Source organism: Pinus tabuliformis, chromosome 7 (assembly GCF_031772625.1).
Source record: "Pinus tabuliformis cultivar Carrire ecotype Pingquan chromosome 7, CPIR1, whole genome shotgun sequence".
Lineage (NCBI taxonomy): Eukaryota > Viridiplantae > Streptophyta > Pinopsida > Pinales > Pinaceae > Pinus > Pinus tabuliformis.
The window spans coordinates 1,318,224,730-1,318,251,818 of NC_142293.1; the positions used below are offsets into that span (position 1 = coordinate 1,318,224,730).

At 39.0% G+C, this 27,089-nt stretch overlaps 1 protein-coding gene across 1 annotated transcript in view; it reads right to left on the minus strand.

Annotated features, from left to right (window-relative positions):
• LOC149252416 (ATP-dependent DNA helicase SRS2-like protein At4g25120) overlaps positions 1 to 27,089 on the minus strand; it is a 429,434-nt gene that overhangs the window by 264,600 nt on the left and 137,745 nt on the right. The window contains exons 10-16 of the mRNA XM_089459690.1: positions 20,538 to 20,671; positions 20,309 to 20,383; positions 18,230 to 18,355; positions 17,961 to 18,092; positions 17,694 to 17,777; positions 16,785 to 16,898; positions 16,483 to 16,583 (exon numbers count right to left, since the gene is read on the minus strand). Coding sequence (XP_089315816.1) covers positions 16,483 to 16,583; positions 16,785 to 16,898; positions 17,694 to 17,777; positions 17,961 to 18,092; positions 18,230 to 18,355; positions 20,309 to 20,383; positions 20,538 to 20,671 — 766 coding nt within the window. The remainder of the gene's footprint in view (positions 1 to 16,482; positions 16,584 to 16,784; positions 16,899 to 17,693; positions 17,778 to 17,960; positions 18,093 to 18,229; positions 18,356 to 20,308; positions 20,384 to 20,537; positions 20,672 to 27,089) is intronic.

Sequence of the window (27,089 nt, forward strand, 5' to 3'; positions counted from 1 at the left end):
GTGCTAGAATTTCTTAGTATCTAGTATTTTATTTTCTACAAAAGTTTTACGGCAAAAATTGTAGTAGAGAATTATTCGTTGTTTGTATGTGCAAATAAATTGTTAAAATAAATTAACAATTAGAATAATAATATCCAGTTACTATTTTGACATGGTATCAAAGCGTAAGTGATCAACCGAGAAGCTCAGAAGCAGAGGAAAGAATTTCGCTCCTCAAAGGAGCAGTAGGCCGAAATTCTTAGAGGTAGTGTAATGCTCGGACAAGCAGGGCGAATTATTGAGGCAAGAATTCAGTTTTCAGTTGCAGGGTTACAGAAAAGTCAAGTTGCCCAGGGTAGTGATTCCTGCAATAAGAGGGAGCAGTAGCAACTCAGATTTTCGTTGAGCAGATTCCTTGGTTGGATGCAGAGAGTTTTTGCAACAGTTTGGAGTTGCAAAATCAATGTCGGATAGAAAGAGGAATAACACACAGTAAATTCTTCAGTGTGACAATGAATAGAATTGACATTCAAGTGGCTTCAGATTTATCTTCCTGGGTAGAGGACGAATTTGCTTACTTGTTAGGAACAGCTTCACAAGGTGTCTGGTATATAGAGAATGGAATATCAGCTCATACGACAAGGGTTTGGGAATATTTATCTAGCTACAAGGAGGAGCAGATGGACTTTCAGATTACGATGGGAAATAGAACGAAGTGTACTGTAGGGAGAGGTACCATCAATTTTCAGAGGGAGTCAAGAGCAAGCACTAGTGTTACAGATGTATTGCATGTGCCAGGATTGGGTATGAACCTGATTTCAGTATCCCAACTATCGGATAAGGGATATGATATCCACTTCATAGGGAAGAAAGTATTTTTCAAACACACAAGCTGGAAGAGGGTAAGACAGATTGGAGTTCGAAGCAACAGATTATCCAGATTGCAACTCGACTCTCCAATGGCACTAATTGGCAATGACAGTAACAGTGGGAAGGAACTGAATGAATTATGGCATAGGAGAACGGGAGATTTACACCATGGAGCACTAAATATGCTCAGGGAAACAATAACAGGGGTTTCAAAACTTGGAACAGTACACGATGATGTGTGCAGAGGATGCGTACTTGGGAAGTATGTTAAGGCAGCATTTCCAAGAAGTCATAGCAAAGCAGATAGTGTGTTAGGACTTATACATTCAGATATTTGTGGCTCGATATCCATTAGAGCTCTCAGTGGTGTCGAATACTTCATCACCTTTATTGATGACGATTCCAGAAAAACCTAGATCTACTTCTTCAAGACCAAAGATGAGGTCTTCAATCGTTTCAGAGAGTTTAAGGCTCTCGTGGAGAATGCGACAGGGAAGAAGGTCAAGGTGCTTCACTCAGATAATAGTGGAGAATATATGGATAATGACTTCACAGATTTTTATGAGAAGGAAGCCATTAGAAGAGAATGGACAACTCCATATAATTCACAACAGAATGGGGTAGCGGAGCGGAAAAACAAAAACATAATTGGGGCTGCAAAAGCTATGTTATATGACCAGGGTTTGCCCATGTTTCTATGGGCAGAAGCATGTAACACGACAGTGTATATCCAAAACAGGACTCGTCATAGAGCATTAGGGAGAAAACGCCAGAAGGGGTCTTCATAGGGAGAAGCCAGAAGCAAGTCACTTTAGGATCTTTGGCAGCATTGCTTATTGCCACGTGCCAAAAGAGAAGCGTACCAAATTGGATCAGACTGCAGAGAAGGATTTTCTCATTGGGTATAGCGAGACCTCAAAGGAATATAGAATCTACATTCCTAGCAATAGGAAGATTGTAGTAAGACGAGACGTAAAGTTCTTGGAAGATCGAGCTTTCAAGAGATATCGTGAGATGCTGCAGGTGATCAGATTCAGTCAACTGAAGCTCCATTGCTCCAGCAATAGGGACAACCACAGGGGCAGCCAATGGGACAGTCATAGGGATTCAGTACAATAACCAATACTAACAGTTCCTTAGGAGCAGGAAATCCAATGAGATCTCAAGAAACAGAGCAGCAGGAGCAACATGAGGAGGAACTGGTAGAGCCTCCCACGACTAGTGGTCGAGCCAGCAGAGAGGTTCGTCAGACATTGAGAGATGCAGAGGAGTTTGTTGGAGCTCCTAGGACGAGCAAAAGAGAGCATAGATAGCCTGACAGATATCAACCATTGGTAGGTCAGCTTGCAAAACCTTCCAACTTTCAAGAAGCCGCACAACATCAAGTATGGTAGAAGAATACATCTATATCATGACAAATGATGTTTGGGAGGTGGTGTTGAGGCTTGAGGACAGGTTAGTTGTAGGTTCTCGATGGATCTACAAGATCAAGTATGCTGCAGATGGCAGTGTTGAGAAGTATAAGGCTCGGTTTGCGGCAAAGGGGTATGCACAAAAAGAAGGGATAGATTATAAGGAGACCTTTGCTCCAGTTGCCAGATACACCTCTATTCGATCAATTATATCCCTAGTAGGTCAGATGGGATGGGAGATTCACCAAATGGACGTCAAGATAGCATTATAGAACGGGGTGATAGAGGAAGAAGTGTACATTGAACAACCAAGGGGCTTTGAAATTCATGAGAGGCGCACTCATGTGTGCAAATTGAAGAAATCTTTATTCGGGCCCAAGCAGACTCCCAGGGCATCGTATGGTCGGATCGACACCTACTTGGAGCAGATGGAATTCATCAAGAGTGACGCAGATCCCAACTTTTACTATTTGATGGTAGATGGTCAGCCACTCATCTTTGTATTGTATGTGGATGATCTCTTCTTGACAGGATCATCAGGACTCATAGAGGACTGCAAGAGGAACCTAGAAACAAAGTTTGATATGAAGGATTTGGGGTTGATGCACTATTTCCTAGAATTGGAAGTGTGGCAGAAGGGCTGGGAGATCTTCCTTGGGCAGGATAGATACGCTACAGACATTCTAAAGAGATTCAAAATGCACGATTGTAAACCCATGTCTACGCCCATGATCACCAACTAAAAGAAGATAGATGCATCAGATGACAAGGATGTCGACCCCACCTTGTATAGACAGCTTATCAGTTCTCTCATGTATCTAGTCAACACTAGGCCAGATATTTGCTTCGCTGTCAATTCCCTTTGTCAGTTTGTGGTAGAATCAAAGACAGTACATTGGGCAGTAGCAACGCATATTTTAAGGTATGTACACAGTACAATCATTTTTGAGTTGAGATATACCCAAGGGGATGATGTCAAACTATGTGGATTCACAGATGCAGATTGGGCAAGCAGTTCAGTGGGCAAGAAAAGTACCTCTAGGTATTGCTTCAGCATTGGATTAGGGATGCTTTCTTGGTGTAGTAGGAAACAGAAGTCAGTAGCACTAAGCTCTGCAGAAGCAGAGTATATGGTAACAAGCACAACCACGTGCGACGCTATATGGATTCGGAGGTTGCTAGTAAGCTTGTTCAGGCAAAGGATGGATACGACCAGTGTCTACTATGATAATCAGGATTCAGAATTGCATTAAGCTCTCTGAGAATCCAGTGTTTCATGACAGGTCGAAAGAAATAGATATTCGGTGTCATTTCATCAGAGATTGTGTCAAACTTGAACATCTTGGTGCTCCTAATTTTCTCTCAAAACCATTTTCCGGTTTTGGTTGTCACTTTGGTACAACTTCATCAACACCTCCCACATTTCTCTAGCGGGTTTCACTCCATCTAGGACAATCCTCTTTGCTTTCACATCCTCCTTCTTATGGACGACCAAAAGTGTCGCATCGATAGGAGTCTAAGCTTGATCTGCAAACTCCCATATTTCGTTCTCCTCCAACACAAATGCAATTCTCTCCTTCTAGATAATGCAATTAGACGATGTTGATTTATATAGCTTGGGAGGTACTCCACAACCCTAGGAGTTGGGTTTGTGTGAGTTTGCACCACAAAAGGGTTTGGGGAAAAGAATCCAAGTGTTGGGGTTTTGTACCAAATGTGTGGGTGTGACATCAAGAAGAAATATTTGTATTTATTCATTTTTGCAAGTGGAACCCTTTAAAGGTGTTAAGGGAACCTCAGACAACTGTGAGGGGTTTTAATTAACTGGAAGAAACCCTTACCTTAATTTAGTTGGGGTTATTATTGTAAAAGGACAAGATGGCTAGGGTTGAAGATGACCCTATGGAGGGCTTGACGTTGCCCAACAAAAACTATATAAAGGCAAGAGGTAGATCACTTAAAATCACATCCAAGATGGCAAATCTTAAGTGATTTTGTCCTAGAAGGAGGTCTAACTAGCTCAGGAGCCCCAAAGACCTAAGGAGGTCGAGTGGGAGCATCGGAAGTCTGATCTGAGTCAGGAAATAAGGTCGAAGTTGCTCATAAATGTGAAGAAGGTTCTCTGGGACACTCGGTCCACAAGAAGGAAAATTTGTGCATGAGAAAGGAGGCCTTCTTCTGTGGAAAGGCCAAGCGCCAGTGAGGGTTTATTCTGTGTTGCTACAACCTAAGAAGTTTATATCGTATGCACTCAAATTCATGATGGAAAGAAGGTCGAGACCCTTCAATAAGAGATCTCAAACCCTGTGATAATGTCGTTGCATGTGTGCTTGTCTCTACGGTTGGATTTGATGGTTAGGGTGGCCGAAATCAGAGAAAAAGAGTGTGGTTTTGGAAAAAAAAGGAGGGTCTTGTATAGTGAGGAATAAGGGCCAGTGAAAGGCAAATTTTGGGCTAGATGAGAACCTAAGAGGATGAGGACAAGATATGTCCTGAAGGGACTAGGACAGAAGTGTATAATGTTAGTTTTTGTAGCATCGGATGTGTTCTAGCCACGAAATTTTGTTGAGAGGCTAGAATACAGGAGATCTCCAAAACCCAGAAATCATTTCTGGAAATTCCACCTAGAAATAACTTAATTAGATTATTAACCAGTTTTTTAATATTTCCTAAGTCTAAAATTAGGGAATATGGTTAATTAATCCAACATGGAAAAAGTCTAAGTCGGGATTAAATCGGCAAGGGTCCAAAAATTGAAAAACTCGTCAAATTCGAGAGTTTTTTGAAAAAGTCGGCAAAAAGTCAACAAATTAAAAATATATATATAAAAATTTTCATTTTTTTATTTTTTTTACCATCTAAAGTATCCACAACGTCAAATAAATGCATTTCCACATAAACATGTAAAGAAAGCTAATATATAATATGTATATGAAGTGTAGTGCTACATCACATATCAAAATAGTGAATCAACTGCTGAATCTTGAGTCTTGTCTGAGTCTCAACTCTCAAGAGTCAAAATATCAACAAAAAATATAATAAATGTATATCATGAGTCATCTACATGTCATAAAGTAATCAGTCACTGAGATCCTCTGCCCCTTTTACGGGAATAGGGAATGGCTTTGCCTTTTCCTCTAGAGGAAGAAGGCCCAGCCCCTAGGGATACAAATGGACTTAGTCGTCCTCTAGAAGTCGATAAAAGAGGTGGCCTCTGTCCTATGTTGTTGCTGCCCATCCTAGATGGTGTCACCTCCTCCTCATCATCCTCATCCTGCTCTACCTCCTAACCCTGATGATGCTCCTCCTCCTCTACCTCTGGCTCTCCCTCCCCTACAACTACTACCTCCTCTAGATCCACATCTAACCAATCAAGGATCAAGTCCATGGTCGGCCTCTCAATCTCGACCCTCAATGCAGCAGTGGTATCAATATTGTCTAATGAGATGGCTTCCACATCAGGAGGTTTATGAAGTTGTCTCACCCACAATTGAAAATTGTAGTAGACCAGTGTTGCGAAAATCGCGATATTATCGCGATAAAATAAAAAAATCACGGTTTTTTCACTTAACCGATAATATAGCGCAATTTTTACGAAAGTTTTTTCCCAAAAAATTGCTGAAAAAATAGCGATTTTTTCCAAAAAAATCGCAATTCGAGGGAAAAAATCGAGGAAGGAATTGTGGGCTGCTACAAACAAATCTGAGATCCATTACTTGGTTTGAAGAGTCTAGTGTGTCTTCTGAAAATCGATGGCATGATGTGACAACCAGAACTTGTGGAACAAATGTATCAACGCTAGACTGCCATTTTTGTATTCTCTGCATTGTCTGCAATTCAATCTCTACGTTGCTTGTTTGCACACCCAGAAATCAATTTTAATGTGTCAAATTGAACCTACGTGGAGCTTGTTTGGTTCCTGTTAATCGTTGAAGGAATGAGAATGCCCAACAGTGTTGGCTCTTGTCTATTAATGAGACACCCAGATAATGCACCCAGCGAGCGTTGTAGCATCAGGGCACTGAAAGTTGGATACAAACCTTTGCATTGAGAATACAGTTATGTGTGTTTGAGGGATATTGTAAAAAGGTGGCTTCATCAGCACTGAATGGTATTGGCCCAAGCAATATATAACAAGAGCTGCAACAGTTATTATTTTTGTATTTTCCGATTTTTTCCCGATTTTTTCAGATTTTTTCCCCTCGCCGATATTATTCCGATTACGATTTTCGCAGCATTGTAGTAGACGTAGACCAATGTTTTAAAACTCCGACTCTGACTCCGACTCGGTCGAGGGTCGACTCCGACTCCGACTCGGTATCAACTTGGTCGGCTCGATTTCAATGACTCGGTCGTTGTAAAAAATACATTAAATATTTATTTTTTTATAAAAAAAACATAATTTTAAAGATTTTCATTCATGTTTCCAAACACACAGCATTAGAATATAGATAGAAGACAACATATGATCAAAGTAGGCTCATGAATATATCCATTATATCAAAATGGCACCCAGTGCACTATCCAATACATACATGATGATGATATAGAGATCAAAACAAAAACACATAACCAAGGAGGCTAGAAATGGTGTTATCCTCCAAAATAGATTGTAAGTCATCAAGGAACTAATACAAGGGTCCAAGAGTGTTCCTCACTCCAAGAAAGTCCCAAAGTGCATGTGTACATCTTCAAAAGGTGCATCCTCCACCATGATGTCATCTAGGAGAGACCCTATGTCACCCTTTTCAAGCATGTGAGTGACATGGCACCCCTAAGGGTAAGCATTGGCATCAAAGAGGGATGTGCTAGCCCTCCTAAGTCATCTCAATGATAACCATCCTCATCTGTGCTTTGGAAGAAGGCACCATCCACCAAAATAGGGTCAAGGCCAGCCAGGGGGCATCTTCAGTCCATTTGGGCATATCATCAAATAGTCCAACGTCCAAGCTTTTAAGTTTAGTGTTTTAGCATTTGGAGGCTCATCAAGGGGTGTAGCATCACGTGGAATCAACTCAAGGCTCGATGCTCATCTTTGGAGGGCCAAGGTTGGGGCCACAAAGTTAGGTTTGCTTTAAGAAAGGGGCAAAGAACCTATTGGAAGGTTTTGAAGAAGAATGAAGCTATCCCTTAAGGAATCTCTACTACATATGTGATACCAACTAAACAAACCTCTCAAGATCAAGCGAGATAAACTTATTTAGGGACAAAAAACCATTAAAGTATCATCATGAAAACCTTGGAGTCCCCCAAAAGCAAAAAAATAAAAATAAAAATCGTTGTTTTTTAATTCACGGGTTGTTGTCATCCAACCCGGCCGAGTAGGCTCAGACTCAGCTGAGCCGGTCGGGTTATTACTAAGCCGGCCGAGTTGTTAGACAACTCGTCCGGCTCGGTAATAACCTGACCAGCCGAACCGGTTCACTGGTCGAGTCAACCCGGTGAGGCCTTGACTCAGACCAACTCGACCGAATCGGTTCCGAGCCGGTCGAATCTTAAAACGCTGACATAGACCGTGTCATTGAGGCGTTGGGACTCCAATCCATATTAGGGTCATAGATTGTAAATTAGTACTTAGAAAATTTAAATATTAATAATCAAATGAATTCAAAAAGTTTAATTTGAATTTTTTTACCTGTTGCGCTTTTTGTTGTGTATTTTGTCAAATACACTCCAGTTGCACTCACACCCAGAGGAACTGCATGTTTGTCTAAGCACTCGAATGGCAAGCTTTTGGAGATGGGGTACTCTGCCACCATAGCTTGTCCACCAAGCATCTACAACTTCAAAGAAAAATGAGAAACATAAAGAAAAAAAAGTCGAAACGTTGAAATTCTAAACTTGAAAGTTTGAAACAAACTGAAGCTTACCTGTCATTTTGGTTGTCCTATTCTTAATAGCCATGTTAAAACCAAATGTGCCACCTCCCATCCTGTATACCTCCATTTCTTTAGAAATATCTTCATGTTCTTGCTCATATGCCACCATCCTCTCAACATAAGCGAAGAATCCATCCATCACCTCGGCATCAAATCTGAAACCACGGGCGTAAGCAAATGTGGGGTTGAAGAAGATACCTGCAACATGAATGGGGTGATGGAGGGTATTGTTCCATCGCTCACCAATCTCTCTCCATATGACCTATTGTTTCTCTAACCCCTCATCTCCCTTATCTTCATAATAAGCACGAATGGTTTCTTTGGCCCTATCCATGGCCTCATACAAGTAGCCCATTGCAGATTTGTCTGCATCAACCAACCAAAGAACCCTTACCAAAGCTTCTGAAATGGAACACACCTTCTCTACTCCTGCCCAAAAGCTCTGATCATATGAAACTAGTCTGCATATGCCCTCTCCCTTTGGTTTGTGGCTAATAGATAAAGCACGCCAATCCTGTGAAAGAAACATGCTCTTCACATCCCACATAGAATTCAACAGAGACTGAAGAGATATGAAAGTGGTGGAAAATTGTGTAATGGCAGGACACACCAAATCTTTGTTGTTGGTGAATCTTCTCATCAAGCTAAGCACAGATGCATGATTATATATAAATTTCGTTATGCTCCTGGATGATTCAACAATATCCCTCACAATAGGAATCTTACCTGTATCCTCCAACATCAAGTGAATACAATGAGCAGCACAAGGTGTCCAAAACAAGTTAGTATACCTCTCCATAAGCAACTTGCCAGCTGCAACATAATTTGCAGCGTTGTCCGCTATGACTTGGACAACATTTCTTGGGCCTACTTCCTGAATGGAAATGTCCAACAACTCACATAATAAATGTGCATCTTTAATGTGTGCAGATGCATCAACAAATTTCATAAACATTGTCCCCTTGGGACAACTAATCAAGAAGCTAAGAAGGGTCGTACCCTTCTGGTCAGTCCAACCATCTGACATGACTATGCATCCAGTGTATTCCCATGATGCCCTAAACTCCTCCAATCTAGAAGTGCAACCAGTCTTTTCATCTTCAAGAAGAGGCCCTCTCAATTCTGCAAAGGTGGGGGCTTTGTACCCCGGGCCAATGACAACAACAGCATCAAACATAGGTTGGTAAAATGGATTTGTCTTGGCAATGTTGAAAGGAACATCACTCCATAGAAGACACTTACTGACCAACCTATCAGCTTCAACCTTTTCCTTTTTTTAAGTGTCGATTTGATGCCACGTTGTGCACCAGGTGTGGTTCTAGGAACAAAAAAAGTTGAGAAAGTTGAGGGGTTGGGACATATGGGTGTGGAAGGTGATACTAAAGAACCACTCTCACTTCCCCCCACTCTTGAGGCCCCTACAAGTTGGATTTTTAATGTTGCCCTGGTGTCTTTGCCCTCCTCTTTATCCATCAACGATTGAATGGCCTGTTAGATGATTTCTGGAGACGAATTTGGGCAAAGGTCTACATTTTGCCCCAGATTTTGCCCCAAATGGAGTTTTAATCTGTTGATAGCCCCTGGCATATGCTTGCCACACAAATTGCAAGTCAAATACATTCTATTGGCCGCCCCAAATTCGGGTATAGTATCAGGTTCACCATATTCCCACAAAGGGTCCAAAAGCCTTGGCATTTTGTTTGAAACTTTGAACTTGAATTTGAACCTGGGCACAAAAAAAATTGAAAAAAAATAAAAATTTCTCATCACATTAGAAGCAAACACAAATGTAATTGTTGATTTTCGATTTTAAATGACTCTTCTCACTCACTTGAACACACTTAGATTCACTAGGCAAGGGTTTGAATTTTTGTCATTTGATTCTTGAAAGTTGAAGTTTGGTCATTTAATCTGTTGATAGCCCCTGGCATATGCTTGCCACACAAATTGCAAGTCAAATACATTCTATTGACCACCCCAAATTCGGGTATAGTATCAGGTTCACCATATTCCCACAAAGGGTCCAAAAGCCTTGGCATTTTGTTTGAAACTTTGAACTTGAATTTGAACCTGGGCACAAAAAAAATTGAAAAAAAATAAAAATTTCTCATCACATTAGAAGCAAACACAAATGTAATTGTTGATTTTCGATTTTAAATGACTCTTCTCACTCACTTGAACACACTTAGATTCACTAGACAAGGGTTTGAATTTTTGTCATTTGATTCTTGAAAGTTGAAGTTTTGCTTCAATATAGATTCTAAACAATGTTTTGATTCAAAATTCTAAGCCAAAATAAGATAAAAACAAACTAATAGAATTATAGAAAGATTTAAGAATCCATTTGTGTAACAAAGACTAAGAGAGAAATTAAAATACATAACTGGCGGCAGCAAATCAACACTTTGAATCTCTCACGTTGAGCAGTGGACAAATCTCCAAATCCCCACCACAAAACTAGCAAATCTCCTCCTCTTGGGCAATGGCAAATAGCTCCTCTCTCCATAGGGACGAATGGGAGCAAAAACATATGATTTTTTTCCCCTTTCCGGCCTCTTATCCGCGTCTTGGGAAAGACGCAGCAACTTTTTGGGTTGACTACCGATTAAACTAGGAGTTTTACAATTTAATCCCGATTTTTTTGGGAGTGAAAAAGATAGAAAAAAGTCAGCCGATTTAATCGGCCTGCTGAAAAAATCAGATTTTTAGGATTTAATCTTGATTTTTTCCTGACTTTTTCCACACTGAATTAATCAGATTTTATTAAGTCAAGGTGTGAATGTTCTAGAAACTCACACGAATCGACTTCAAGTAAATCCTAGCCATCGATTAAGATTTAATCTTGGTCGTTGGAGTCCCAACAGAGGATTATAAGAAGAAGTCGATGGGCACTTAGAGAAGACACTTGAGCAATTCAATCTCATGAGCAAATCGATTTCCAGAATAGTAGCAATCAGTTGCCAGAAAGAGAGCTAGAGAGATCGAAGCAGTGAGAGAGCGGCTCCTGAGGGTCTAGTGACTCTGGATACTCTAACTCCCATGACCTCCTAAAAGCTCTCTCCTCCTCGAACTTCACATCCTGCCTAACAACCACTTTTCTCTGCGCAGGAATATAAATCCGATAAGCTTTCAAAGTCTCGCTATAACCCACAAAGATGCCCTTGTCTGCAGTGGGCTCTAGCTTGGTCCTGTTCTCCTTGGGGACATAGGAATATGTAAGGCACCCAAAGATACGAAAGTGCCCAACATCAGGCTTCTTCCCAGAAAAAGCCTCCTCCGGAGTCACATTCCCCAAGGCATGATGTGGACTCCTGTTCTGCAAGTACACAGCAGTGTTGCAGGCCTCTACCCACAAAAATAAAGGTAACCCCTGATCATGAAGCATGGCTTTGGCAGCCCCTGCAATGGATCTGTTCTTCCTCTCTGCAACCCCATTCTACTGGGGGTAGTAAGGAACTGTGAACTCCCTCCTAATGCTTGCCTCAACACAAAAATCAACAAACTCACCAAGGGTATACTCCCCTCCATTGTCCGACCTGAGGACCTTGATCTTCCTACCTATCTGGGTCTCCACAAGAGCTTTGAACTCTTGAAACCGCTTGAAGACCTCATTCTTGGTCTTCAAGAAATAAATCCAGGTCTTCCTGGAGTGGTCATCAATGAATAAAACATAGTACTCATAGCCACTCAATGATACATGAGACATCCGACCACTCACATTGGTATGAATCAAGTCAAGGATCCCGGTCACTCTGTTGTCACTGCTGGGAAAACGGGATTTGGCAAACTTCCCCATAGCACATCCTTTGCATACATCAAGGTGATCAGAGCTGAAATCTGGCACACCAGTCATGATCTCCCACAATGTACTCAAGGCCCCATGATACATGTGCCCCATCCCGCGGTGCCAAATCTCACATAACTCTTAACTGCTAGATCTGTTGTCGGTCCTGTCTCGAGTGCTGCTACTCAATGCCATCAGGGGTTGGAATGAGAACTTGTATAGCTTGGCATGGCACACACCAATCTCTCTAGCTAAAGAAGCTGGAGTTCCCCTAGGATATATAAGCACCTGCCCTCTCCTGAACAACACATCATAACCTCTATCCTCAAGTGTTGAGACGGATATCAGGTTCTTCTTCATTCCAAGCACATATAAAACATCTAACACTTTCAAGGGAGGTTTGGGTCCCCTATCAAATATCAATGTCCCCACATCGACTGCTCTAACAATGCTGTCATCACGAAGTCCTGCCTGCATATCAATATCACCCTCTGAAAGCTCTGAGAAGTACTCTCTGACTCCTGTCATGTGGCGGGAAGCACCACTGTCAACATACCAAATGCTAGAAGATGCTCTGCTAGTAGCGGAGAATGCACACTCCCTTTGAACCTATATGGCAGGTGATCTTACACTAGTGGCCTCACAAGCTATGAACCCAAACTCCCGATCAAATCTCTCTGAGAAGCTCTCTATCTCTACAGAAGTTGCCATGGGTTTGTCTTTCCCTTTCTTGTTCTTCTTCTCCGGACACACAACAGAATAGTGTCCCAACTTTTAACAATTCCAACGTTTGACTTTGAAATAGTCCTTCTCCTTGTTCTGTTGCTTGCCTTTACCTTTGCCTTTGCCTCCACTGTTGGAAGCTTGCTTCTTTGCTCTGCCCTTCTTGCCTCTTGCTAACAATGCCACATTGTCATCCTCCTCCACCTGTTTCGCTGCGCCAAGATGGTTCTTTCTGATCTCATTCTGAATGTAATCATCCCACAACCTCTCCCAATCGGGAAGGTTTTCCCATGCAATAATGACATCCACAAATTTTTCCCAAGTCTTGGGAAGACCATTCAAAGCAATTCTCACCAACTCAATGGGTGTAATGATCTCACCCACGGCTGCCAACTCATCTCTCATTGAAGTGATCTTTGTGAGGTATGTTGTAGCACTGTCAGCCTTAGCCATTTTAATGGCCTTTAGTTTCTCCTTTAGAACCATTTTTCTGTTTTCATTTGAGCTCTGATAAAGACTGGTCAAGGCTATCCACATCTCATGTGCATAAGTCTTTCCTCTCACATGAGGAATGACATGGTCTTTGATTCCTTCCAGAATCAATCTTTTTGCCTTAGCATTCTTTTTGTTAAACTCTGCCAATTGTACAGGGTCAGCAAGTACTACTATTGGGTTTTGTGCGGTATTTACCATAATGCTTCAGACTTCTGCTTCCTCAAAAATGCTCTGAATTCTCTCCTTCCATGCACTGTAGTTGTTCTGCCCATCCAACCTGTCTTCAACTCTCAAACCCAAAGAAATGTTTCACTGTCCTACCAAACTAAAATTTTCAAATCTGTGGTAAAGGTTTCTGTTTTCTGTGTAAAAATCAGCGTGCTGTAATTTTCACTTTGCTGTCCCAAACTGCACTTTGTAGCCAACCAAGCTCTGATACCATGAAGAAATTTCAACCCCCACTCCAATTATCAGTTTTCCTTATCACTCCATGCATTTAGTTTTAAATCCAAGCATGATAAAAATTCTAAAATCTGGAAATGACAATAATTTTCGAAAACACAAATTTAGAGATTTCACAACTGCCGAAATTGCAGAAATAAAACACAGCAAAATTATGACAGCGACACAGAAAATAACACAGTGATTTTTTGTCAATGTGACCCTAGAAAAAACCCCTACAACTCTTGGGGAAAACCAGTTTGAGAGCTCTTTTTTTATTTCTGAAAATGATTTTACAGAGAAATTAAATTACACAGTAAAAATTCCAGCAACCACAAATTACAACTTATCTCGATTTTCGTGCTTGACCTCCGCCTCGAAAATCGTGCCAATCAGCAAACAGCCAAAACAGAAATTTTCCAACAATAAAATAGCATTAGATGTTGTACATCCATCCTCGAAAAACATGCCCAAAATTTGTTGTACGGACTGTAGAGATTTCAACAGTACCGCTGCCTTGAAATTTGTGCCCAAATCTACCTTGAAATTCATGCCATTGCTGCTGTCCCTCTTCCTTGATTTTTGTGTTGTCCCTCTTCCTCGATATTTCTGCCTTTCTCCTGCTGTACAATTTTGCCTTGGGATGTGTGCCAATAAATGTTGCTGCCCTAATTCGCTGAAATGTCTTCTTGCTAAATTCTAAAAATTGTTGAACCCTTAGATGCACACATGTAAGGAGAAAGGCACAAATTGTAGAATTGTATTTGATTGAATTGTTGATATCTAAGGCTTTATGTCTCAAAGATGGATTATATGGTTTGCAGTATATCATAGAAGAGTTTGTCATATATCTCTGATAGTAGTATTGAGGCCCTAAATATAATGAGACTGATATCTTGATTGAGTTGCTCGAAGTCTTGATAATGAAGTTTAGGGTTTATGACAAAACCCTAGCAAGAAATTGATGCCTGGCATATGTGTCTCATGAACCTAACTAGGTTTAGGTATTTGATGTCAAAAGTTTGAATGTTTTGATACTTCCATTGTATTGACATAATTTTGGGTATAGTTAACTTTTGTGTGTTTGTATTTGGTTGTACTTGTTGTTTAAAGTTTTGCAGGAACATAATCTTCAGATGATGAAGATGTTCTTATAAGCATGATGAAGGAAGTTATGAAGGGTTAAAGCTATGAAAGGTTCTCCGATGTTATAGAAGAAGGAAGTGGTTGATCTCCCCAAGTTAAGAGGAAGCATGGTTAGAAGAAAAGAATACATCTCCCCAATTGAGAGGGAGTGCATATACCTTAAAGAAGAAATCAAAGAATGAATAGATCTGCAATATATTGAGGATGTCTTGGTGCTACTAAAGAAATGAAAGAAGAAAAGATTTCGAATATTTGAATATAAATAACCAAGTGGCATCAAGATGGTGAAGAACCCCGAAGGTTTGTGTTTACTTGTATATGTATATTTGAAAGTTTACTATTGATTGGGGTTTGTGTTTGAATAGGTGAATCTCTCCATAAAGAAGGATAAACTCTTGGGAAGCATGCTTAGACAAATGGATACATCTAGTTTATTAGGGAGATGTAAGCATCTAATGGCAAATGCATGGGAGGACATTAGGTCGGACTTGTGTTGATGTCTAGGTCCCGAAGAGGGAGGGTGGTATTGGTCTTGGAGCTCTGACCTTGAATACGCACCTAGATCCCTGGGTTGATGGTTAGTAAGTAAGTCTGTTGGTACCTAGACTAACAAAAAGATTTAGTCCATCTTAGTCCCACCCGAATAGATAACCCTGGTCAAGTATCTAGTCCGCAGCACTGAGTGTGCTAGAACTCTTCGTAGTTCATTTCGAGATCTTCCATGTACCTCTATATACATGTAATTATGAATACCTCCCTAGTTAAGAGGGAGTGTTGAAGAACGTAGCTAGTGTCGATCTTCATAATTGTACTTGAGTCATGATGTAATATATTTGTCAAAAGATATTTTTTATTATTATTTAAATCGACTTATTAAAACATGGGTTTCTTATTAAGTCAAAGTCATTATTTTGTGTCAAAGAATCTCCTCCACCAAGTCAGCTCCTTCTCATACAAATGACAGCCACCTATCCTTCAAATCAGCCTCCAAACAATTGATGAAAGGTGAACAAATCGGCCTCAAAACATGTTGACAAGTCGGCTCCTATGAACTACTCATGTCGGCCTATTAAAGGACACTCAAACCACTATATATACCCCAGTGCAGTCGACCAAATGGAGAAGAAGAAAAACAAGTTCGTATGGACTACAGGAGCGAAGTTAAGGTGCAGAGAAGTTCGGTTTTTGGATTACCTACTAGACAGTAAAGTATTGGAGCATAAGGCCAAAGTTCTTCACAATTATAGAGCTTGAAATCCTTATGTGATTCTGAAGCAGATTACAGGGGCCAAAATTGAAAGTTGCAGAAGTTGCAGAGAAGCAAAAGACAAGAAATTGAAAGTTGCAGAAGTTGCAGAGAAGCAAAAGACAAGAATATGTTTGACAAGTTGTGGTAAGGGCTGGCTTGGTGGATGGAATAAGTCTATGTCTTTGGTCTAAGGTTAGGAATGTCTCACTATGATTTGAATCTACTAAAGGAAGAGTTCTTGACAGGGTTTTCCCCTACCTAGGGGTTTTGCCCTGACTGAGCACCTATATCTTGTGTTCTCTTGTGTTTTGTGCTTTGGCAATTGTCTTGATGAAAATAATATAATAACTAAGAAGAAGAAGAAATACCTAATCACAAGATATTGTCAAGTAATAGAGAAATCAAATTAATTAGAAGCCCTATCAGTATTGCCCTAGATTTCTCAACAATATATTACAATCTTATATACTAATATTTTCCCAAATGTGCTCTTAGTGAAACAACCTGTTGAAAGTGCCTGAAACCTTTGCTGTAAATATCTCATGAGCAGCCATCAAAAATCCACATTTTGTACTGTTTGCAACCTTCTCCACATACTCAACAACCTGAGGAAAAACAGAATTTACGAAACATAAAAAAAATGGTTTTCATATCATATTTTTATTACTATTTATGAACACCTGCAGAAAACAATTAATGTTTTTTTTATATTCACTCTTATTATCAATAACATTTAACCATACATGTTGACTACTAAGACATGATATATCCAATAAACAAAAATATTGTAGCAACAAGAAACAGACCCTTTTCTTCTCTTCCTTATCACCAGGATACAGTGCTTTGAAGACACAACGACATGGGCCATCTCCACCCATAGGCAACGCAGTTTGAAGCATTGAGATCACAGCTTTGATTACCTGTTAAACCAATTAGCCAAATGTAAAAGGCAAATAGCAAGCTTGAAGTTGGAAGATAATGCGAAGAACAATTTTTGTGCTTATTAAGCATTTCTTCACGAAATACAGTTGACATGCACAACATCCAACACAACTATAAAATCTCTATTAACTTATGGTGTAAAATTTTACTGTAAAAGACATCTACAAAAGTCATTTTTATGCTTTCGAATAACTTATGATAGTTTATTGCTATCATCCCCTACCCCCAAACCCAAAAGATAATTAGGAAAAGGCTTAAACGTAATGAGTCTGGGACAAAACATATTTGGATGGAATATACATCTAGAACAACTCAGTAAACATCAAATGACAAGCATGCATGCCAAACACAGGAAACATGCAGTCAAGCTTCAAAGTAATACCAAGCAACTAATGTCCCTTATAATGTTAAGTTTGATCATGCAAACTGATCCTCTAGAATGTCTTAATATTTTAACTTTTGACAGGACATGTTAATGAGATTACTGATGGCATGCCTGCAAATAGGGAAAGCATGAGAATCATCAAGAACCCTATTTGCAGGCAGATAAAGTAAAGCTAAGCATCTATCAGCATCCACTAATTGCAGTTTTGGAAACATTGAAGTCTTCTTGTTGATTACAAAGGACTATATAAGATGATTCAATATATCAATAATACTACACAATTAAAACACAAATTTTAGAGATCATAGAAACTGCATCACAATTATGCTGACTTAAGATTATCAGTTTGATGTGATGCTTTGCATTACAGAACAGCATACTGACATACCTTTTTCCGATAAAAAGCCACACCATGTACATTAAATGGAATCTTTCGAGCACGTAGAATTGACTGGAACAACTTTCCTGAGACCTGCAAATGTAAGAAGTAGCTTGTGTTTCCATTTAAACTTCAAAAAGTTCACTTCAAATTCACAAAATTTAATCCGGCTCTGGATATGAAAGGGTCAGGACTAACAGCTATTAAGTTAGAGACTGCATACATGGAAAAATTAGAGACAGTATATTGAATTGCATATCTCCAACAACATGTTACCTGTCGACGGTACAGGATGGCTATGTTGGCAAATGAACGTTCACCTTTAGAGTTCACCGAGGTAGCCATCAGGATATTATCAACAACAAATGCACATTGGGCATCCTCATTTCGACATTCTCTTATAATAATCTATGGAATATCAAGGAATGATATAATAAACAGACACCAAAACCTCATGGCCTGAAAAGAAAACAATATAAAAAACCTGCAAATTAAAGGACTTTTTTCTATGATACAAAATGCAGAGCTTAAACTATCAAGGATACTTTATCACCAGACACATTATCCGTAAAAACGTGCTTTGAGGGGCAGCGTTTTACATTGTTCCGAATAAGAGAAGATGCGGCCTCAACAATACATCGTGTTGAGCGATAATTTTGATGCAACCTAACCTGCAAAGCAAAACAAATTCAAGGACGTCAACAGAAAAACTTTATTAGCCTATACAAGCCACCTCTCTGAAAATGAATTTAAAAAAATTGAAGACTAGTGCTATCCAGTATAAGCATCCATTGGTAATATTTGCAAATGAGTTTCATATCAGTGAAATATCAACAATACCCTTTCATCTCATTATTTTACTAGCATAAAAATATACAACTAGAGTTACTATTCGAAAGATTTTGTAAATCTTGTCCTCTAAGTGAGAATAAAACCTATTTGTCTGAATGCATGTGTCAAGGACCATTTGCACATTTTAGGGCCTATAGGCAGTTTAGAACTTAAGATTACCCATTAGATATTTTTCCCTTTTGCAGACAAGATCCACCCAATACGGCCAATATGTATTCTCCAAGATGGATGCTTCAATCATAAAATTGCTATTGAAGGAAGAGGAGGGAATGCTACCAAAAAGATCCCACAAGACACTACCAAAAATTTACCCTAAAATATTGAATCCAACAGTGACATTAAAATACCTTTCTTTGAGAGGAATACAAACACTGTTAATAGAAAGTATGATTTAGCCACAACTCATCTTAAAACCAATACTGTAGATTTTGGAGGAGGCCTCACTTGAAATGGAGTTTGGAAAATCTTCTGCGTAGAGGGCCATCTGAAAGACGTGAAAAACATTTATGTTCCTGATATTAGGGTTACAGAGCATACCTTTTTTTTGGTTTTCCAATGACTTCCCAGAAGCTCATTAATTTATTTTTAAAATTAACATGGTGAACAATAGAGCATCAAGGGGATAATGATATAGTTCCACCAAGTATCCAGGACATGGGGACGGGGAAGCAGGGAAATGCAGGAGCGGCCTATGCAAAAGCTCCCCACCAATTTTTAGGAAACATGGGGGACGTCAGGGTCTTTAACACAAGGGACCCTAACAAAAATAGTAAAATACTAAAAAATTATAAATATATCATTGAAATTTTATAATTTAACTATCTTTATCATTATATAACACTTACATCATGAAGGATAAATCGATGAATCATATAACTGAAACAAATTTAAAACAAAAAGCATGATACAATCATACATGTAACTGTAACATTGTACAATGAAAATAAAAGTTTAAACCATATTGAAGTTCCAACTGTGAATACTGAATATTGAAATAAAAGTCAAGTCTGATACATCAAGATTCAAATTTTTATAGAGTCAAGTCTAATATATCATATATCAAGATTCAAAACAAACTAAAGTCTACAACTGAAGTCTGAAACAGAAAAGCAGATAACATAAGAACATATCAAATGACAAATGAGCATAATTGCTCAAGGTAATGCCCCACTAGTCTCTGCATCCAGCTGCTGCATGAATAAATCAGGATCAACCATGTCACCAGACCGTACTGTACCTTACCCTTACCCGCCCATTAAATTGCTTGGTGACAAAATAGCATGTGAGTCTGGATTTGACCTCGAATGTTTTTGGAAATGCAGGAAACGTTTCCTCTTTTGGGAGGAATCGTCCCCCTTCAAGTTTCCTCGCATTTCCATTTTTTGGGGACATGGAGAAACGTACCCCAGACTTCCCCACATCCCCAGAGCGCAAGGAAACGTGGAGACACGTTTCCCAGGTGGGGGGACACATCCCCGTGGAACAGTGGATAATAATGGCCTCCTCCCCATGCATTTATGCAGGGAACAAAAAGAAGCCTAGCATCAGATGAACTCTCAACCATGATTGTACTACTTTTGGGGTCATATATTGAAGATAAATAAAATTATCTTTATCTTATCTTACATTTAATGTTTTATCTCAACAATTAAAATTTTATTTTCAATTATAAGCCACAAACGAAAACCTACTGTTCAATGTAATTGCTTGTGCTGAATATGACAACCAAACTCAGTATGTTCCTGATAGTGAAAATCAACAGCTTTACATACCTCTTTATGAGAAGGGAAGTCTTTCCGAAACGAATCAAAACCGGAAATGTCAGCTCCGTTGAAGCTAAAAATTGACTGCATCAAGAATACATGATTTCAAACATTAACGTTACTTCAACATTTGCATCAAAATTAACTGCCCAATTTATAGGCATCAAGCAGAAGCTAGGTACATAGCAACATAAAATTTGACCATGTCATATTTTCTAAACATTGGGAATGATGCTACCTGGTCATCATCTCCAACAACAGTAATTCGATTATGGGAAGAAAGCAATTTCAACAGACAGTACTGCATGCTGCTTGTATCCTGAAATTCATCTACCAAAATAGCAGTCCATGTCTTTTGGCATTCCTCAAAAACTGGAAAGCACAAACTCAAATCAATGTATTGTCGAAGAGGCTAGCAATCACGAGATGCATAATTCCAGTTAAGAAAGCTGATAATATGAATTGAACAGAAACATCCTTATCTCTTAAATCAAGCATGAGATAAATGATTCCAGTTAAGAAAACCAATAATATCAATTTAACAGAAGTATCCTTATCTCTTAAATCAACAACTTGAAGTTATCAAGGAATTAACACATGCCCTTTGGTCAGGATAAGCCTGCTTAACAAAGTCTTTTCCTTTAGAAATTTCAACTTTAGAAATCTGATACTACTTTATAGTCAACCTTCTGCTAATGTAGCCACAAAATAGCCATTGATAACATCAAAAAGATGAATGTCAGGTGCCTACTGCATTTTCAAAGGTCAAATTTGACCACTTCTAAAATCCAAATAGAAGTAATCACATTAGCCTCTGTTACAACTGAGGAATAAAGATTCTAGATATTTTTTGCAGGCACAGATTGATCTTTCCTCAAAATCTACAATAGTTTCATCCCACATATTATCCACTTTTTCTTCCGTGAAACACCTTAACTTGATATCATCAGATTAAATCCCTTCAGCTCCAGTAAAGTCGTCATCAAATACTAAAGCAAAGGGAATATCAAGTCAAGCGTGAAATCCATAGATTGATCAGAAAGAGCACCAGCAACAAATTTGCAGCCACCCTGGCAGAATCAGATAAAAACTTTATTTTGAATGGAAACAATGTATACTACTTTATGGGCTCACCACTGCTTCAAGCCTTCAACCAACATCTACTGCATTCACTCTTTCCAGAAGTTATCTACTAGAACCAATTCACAATGATTTGCCCTGATGAACAGTGAACTCACTATAAGGGAGTATGAACAAATTTGCCGTTGTGTGCTAAGCTTAGTAGCCAGTGTGGTGGAATCAGATGAAAGGCTATTACTAGTTCCAGTGCAATTAGCTCAGGAGAAACAAGAGAAACGCCATATACAGGATATGCAGTTATGGCCTTACTGGTGAATCTTTTCAAATTGGCTAGTTTGGGAGGATGTTGAATGGACCTCTCTGAATTATCCCTGCAAGATATCAACTTCATGTTCCATTGGTATCCTGGCCATTGTGTAGTCCCACATCTCCTTGTCTCACCATTAATCCAGAAACTAGAACCATTGACAGTATCCCACAAGCTAACATATTAAGCATTATAATATTATTCAGTACTAAGATTGAAATCTAGATCCAGTGTAGATACATGGTATAAGCACAAAAGCAACTTCTATAGAGAGAGACGCGACAGCCCTTTAAAAGTATGTTGAAATCTGTGGTATTTTTCCTTCAGATTGGTTTAAACTCTTAAACCTATGGTGATTGCCTAATGAATAGTGAGAAAAAAGTTCTACCTTCAGCATGAAGATAATCACAATCCACCAAAGTATTGTGACTACTTATGAACAGTGAAAGCAGTGTTCTGAATTCTGCGAGACAGTGATGGCAATCTAATTGAGCACCAATGATAGGTTATAGAAGTTGTTTTGCTTGAAGACATGTCACATACCTATGCTGTTTGACAAGAAAACTACAGTGCACCTCAACTAGAAAGAGCTAGACCCGACAGATGGGAGCTGGCCCATTGTGGTCTTTACATTTTGAAGTTGTCAGTTTTATTTACCCTTCATAAGACACCTGAATTGTAAAAGTTGAGCACTGTAATGTACATAAATATACTAATGCATTACAAAATAATAATAATAATAATTAATCACTAAAGGTCAACCTTTCACTCCCATGGCTAGTCAATAATACTTACACTGTCACGAGAGACCTTGTAAATCAATCACTCATATTGTTCAAACATCAAATATCAAAGCACCTGCAATTCTCTACTTCCAAAACTATGATGCCAAATTAGTGAAGATATAAAAAGATCAATTTTAAGCTAATATCAGTGCATTTTCTTGACACTGAAAGAGCCACAAGACATCAGAATAACATATATTGCTGCATGAGATTGAGAATCAACAAAATGAATCTAGACTGACATTAATTCCCAAGGACTGGAAACATGTTTCCCTTTAAGTATAATTGTTCATCATTTATTTTCTTCAGCAGCCTTGTTTATCTGTTTGTTTGGACAGAGCTGAAATATATACTGCAATAGTTTATATTTCAAATTCATCCCAGGCTCAAATTTCACAAAAAAATAGATCCAAGGAGCCTCAACATTGATGTTCAATTTCCGAATTTGCATTAAGCTGCAAATTCTCAAAATATCTACATGGTTACTGTTACCCACCAAAAAGTGGGTAACCCGTATGAGAAAAATGTTATCATCTTTGGCCAGCCAGCAAAGCAGCAGCACTATATGATCAGCACATAACATTGCCAGGATCCTCCACTTCCTGCTACAGTCAGATTTCTCTCGCATCCAGCGTTCCTTCTTGAAGGAAGATGAGACATCCATTAGCAGGTACTTTAACCATTTTTTGCAATCATATACTTTCACTTAATGTTATGGGCATAATAATATGGATCACAGGCAAATAGCTGGATAATTGACCGATATCGATTGTACTCTTGTTCCCTTAATTCACCTCGGAGGTTAGTCTTTGACCCTAATCAAATGGAAACTCCCCTGAGGTCGTAGGGTATTAGAAAGGGCACTACTAGGGAAGCATCGATATAAGTAATGTGTCCATGCCAATCCATACTTACAACTTTCCATCTTTCCTCCTTATTCATCTCCGTTCTTTGGGCTGGTGGCCATTGGTCATTGGGATTGGCACCCTTCATCCACAGTTTGGGCCCGAAAAGCTAGCCCTAAAGGTTGATGCAACTAAAAGAAAGATAAAACCATAGAAAGCAACGATGAAAGAGAAAAGTAAAATGCAAAAGATGGTTGGGACATTGTTTAGTGCATACCAGTGTTATCGAAACCAAACCGAAACTGATAGAACCGGCCAGTCCGACCAGTTTGGGGGTCAAAGCAGTCTGGTTCGAGGTCTGGAACCAGAAATGGCCAATTAGATAATGAACCGGCCCTTTTTTACTGAACCGTCTAGTTTTGTACCAAACTAGTCCGTTCCGTACAATGTGAGCAAAGACGTTCCATACACAATTTTTTTTAAAACAATAATTTGTTAGTGGGGCAACCTAATATTCAAGCTTATGGCTCTATTATTGCTACGCAATTCATGGTAATGTTAAATTCATACTTAAATTTTTAACATTACCATGAATTGACTCAAGATGTTGGACAGTGGTTCCAACCTCATTGGATTTCATATGGAGAAGGTAGAATTTAAGATCTCACTCAAAATCCAGCAGACTTACTAGTTTTCCAGGATTTCAAGATTGGGGAGATTGCACATTTCCACTAGATTTTTTCATGTACAAGGGTACAGAACTAATATTTAATCAAGAGCTCTAAACCATATATGTACCTTGATGTTAGTGGCATTGGTTGTCAAACTCCTCTACCATGACCCTACTAAAAATCTACCCATCACTCAAACAAAATCTTGACTTGACATGCTACCTTTTTTCTATCTTATTTTAATGCTTAGAGGTTGATATTGATGATGAAGTTCCCAATATAGGAACCGATTTTGATGATATGTAGATATTTGTTGTAACGTGATTTATTTTGGATGTTAGAAGCTATCCAGAGCCTGTTTGTTGATATACTTTTAGTTCAAAGATGGATTAAACTCGGTGCTATTTTGGTTATGTGCACACTTACATGATATATAAATGAAAACTTTTGCTTATTTGTGCATAAGTGATTTGGATTCATATGAATGCACATGAATATGTATGTTTTTCTTTAAAATTTGAATATTGTATGTGTTTCTAGTCAACAAATTTTTTGGTCTAGTTTTTTAACTGATTCTTGGTTCAAAGGGTTTTTCGATTCGATCATTAGTATGGTTCTGATAACATTGGTGCATGGCCAAAAGCCTAACATGAGCTCCACCCCCTCATTAGCCATCAACCAATTCCTCAAGCATTTAATGCTTCATCTTAACAAAGGAAATCCAGTAAGTCCCAATCCTAATGAGAAAGCAACTACTTCATCCGAAAGGGGTAATGAAAGATCTCAAAAGCAAGCTTCAACTCCAAAGCTATGTGTTGAGAAATCTAGAGGCAGCAAGGTAGGTGGTTTCTCTTCTTGATAACTGCTTGTGATGTATTTTTACTTCATTTAGTTAGCTTCTTCTATCACTTATTATTATTAATGTTCTCTATCATCCAACAGTTACCAAAGCATAAAGAACAATGAGAAAGTAGCACACAGTATGTAGGCTATCAGCCAGGGCCAAAACCTCTCCCACTGAGGGGAAAATGCACAAGAATTCGTCTTCTTATAGAATCTTCAATTGATCAATTCCAAGACCTAGACCCCTGACTTCCAGCAACTTCTACAAATTTTGAATTCCGGCAAGTTCTTCAGCGATTTTGACCTCCCTAGAAGATCCTTTTGCAAATTTGACCTGCTCAGCAGATTCTTCTGCAACTTCGACTTGCCCAGAAGAATCTTCTGCAACTTTGATATGCCCAAAAAAATCTTCTACAAAACCCTAGATCTTGTTCATTTCTCCTTCGCTTGGGTAGATTCTCTCTCCTAGAGAATTCAGCTTGCAAAATAGCTCTTCTTGATGACCTAAATTCACTTCTACAACTCGGCTTTACTGCAACAGCATGAACCCTAATTCCTTTGCATGTGTGGAGAGAAGTAGCCCAGAAACAATCCCAAAAACTCGATTTTCTCTTCCTCCTTTGTCTTCTTCTCCTTCGCACTCTTTTTCCTTCTTGTGATCGAACTTGTGTGTGAGAAGTGTGTCTCCCAAGTGAAGTCGATGTCACCTTTATATAGGCTTCTCATTGGGTCGAATTGCTCCTTTAGGTCGACTTGTCCATGTGTGTAGGTTGACTTGATCTTTGCATTATGACTTGGTCTTGGAGGGTTCTTTGACTTGACTTTGACTTCAAAAAATTCTTTTTACAATATGTAACATGCCCAAATGGGTCATTCATACATGACAATGACTCATAAGCCCTAGAAGCTCTCAATGGGAGCTTGACCTATAAAAATAAATTTCCTTGAGCATGAAACCCATGCCTCAAGAACAACAATAACAAATTTATTTTTCTCATTACATCAAATACATAAAATCATGATTACATATGTCATTATGAAGACCAAACCTAGTTACATATTTCAACACTCCCTCTTAACTAGGGAGGTATTCATAATTCATACAAGGTACTTGGACATTTTCAATCTAAAGAATTCTCATAAGAAGAGTTGGATTGGTAACCCATGTGTATAGCATCATATCAACCAGCATTGTCACATAGCGAGGCCTTAACTAACAACTCTATCTCTCCACAACATTAGAGCACAATGCTAGCGAGACCAATGATTTATAGACACCATCATCATTGTCTGTCAAGGTACATAACCCACCTGGGTGTTCACAGGGCATGTTCTTCTAGGCCTACTCTTATCTTGGATTCCCAATCCTCAAAGATTATTGGTCCTCTATGACTACTTTTATCTTGGATGCCCTACCACATCCTCAAAGAGTATCAGATGCCAGATGCTTACCCAATCCTCCATTCTTTCTTCCCAAGTGAAGATAAGCATGATGTGCATATCTCTCCCTACCCATTCTAATGAAGGAATGTATCCATTCCTATAAAAGTTATGTACCCAAGCTCCCTCTCAACTAGGGACTTGTCCAAGCCCCCACTTAGCTAGGGACTTGCTTTCCAAGTTTTTTCTTTACCAGAAACTTGCTTCCAGGCTCCCTCTTAACTAGGGACCTATTTCCTGTAGTAGCTATCTCTTCTTTGGTGGAGATCATGGGACCTTCAGTTGCTTGTAGAGCTCCTTCATTCGATGTCATGAATTTCATCTTCTTCGTCTTGTAGGGCATCGGCCATCCATCACTTTCCTTCATGAACCATGTTAGTCATGTCATCCTTCCTTTCATCAAAAAGTGATCTGCTAGTCCATATCTGGCTTTCCTTCATACAACTACCTTTTCCACATCATGTATCCTTCAAGATCTTCCATCCTTCCACATGAGTACTTATTTGTAGATGACATCCACAATTCTCTTTCGGTAGTCCTGTATTAGCCCATCCAAATATTGTTCAAAAATCAAAATGAACATCACATCAGAAATTACCTTTTGTGATGGCCCTTCATCATGACATCTTCTTGTTGCAACATCAACATCCTACATATATATTGACACATCTCCAAGATATTCAATTGTCAAGGGTCTTCTCTCTTTCTAGACTTTTGCAATGTCTTCATATCTTTCCCATGGAGGTATCATTGTCAATTCCTCTAATCATCGAATGTTGATTGCCTTTTCTAGGTGACCATAGTTGCATCTTTCATCAT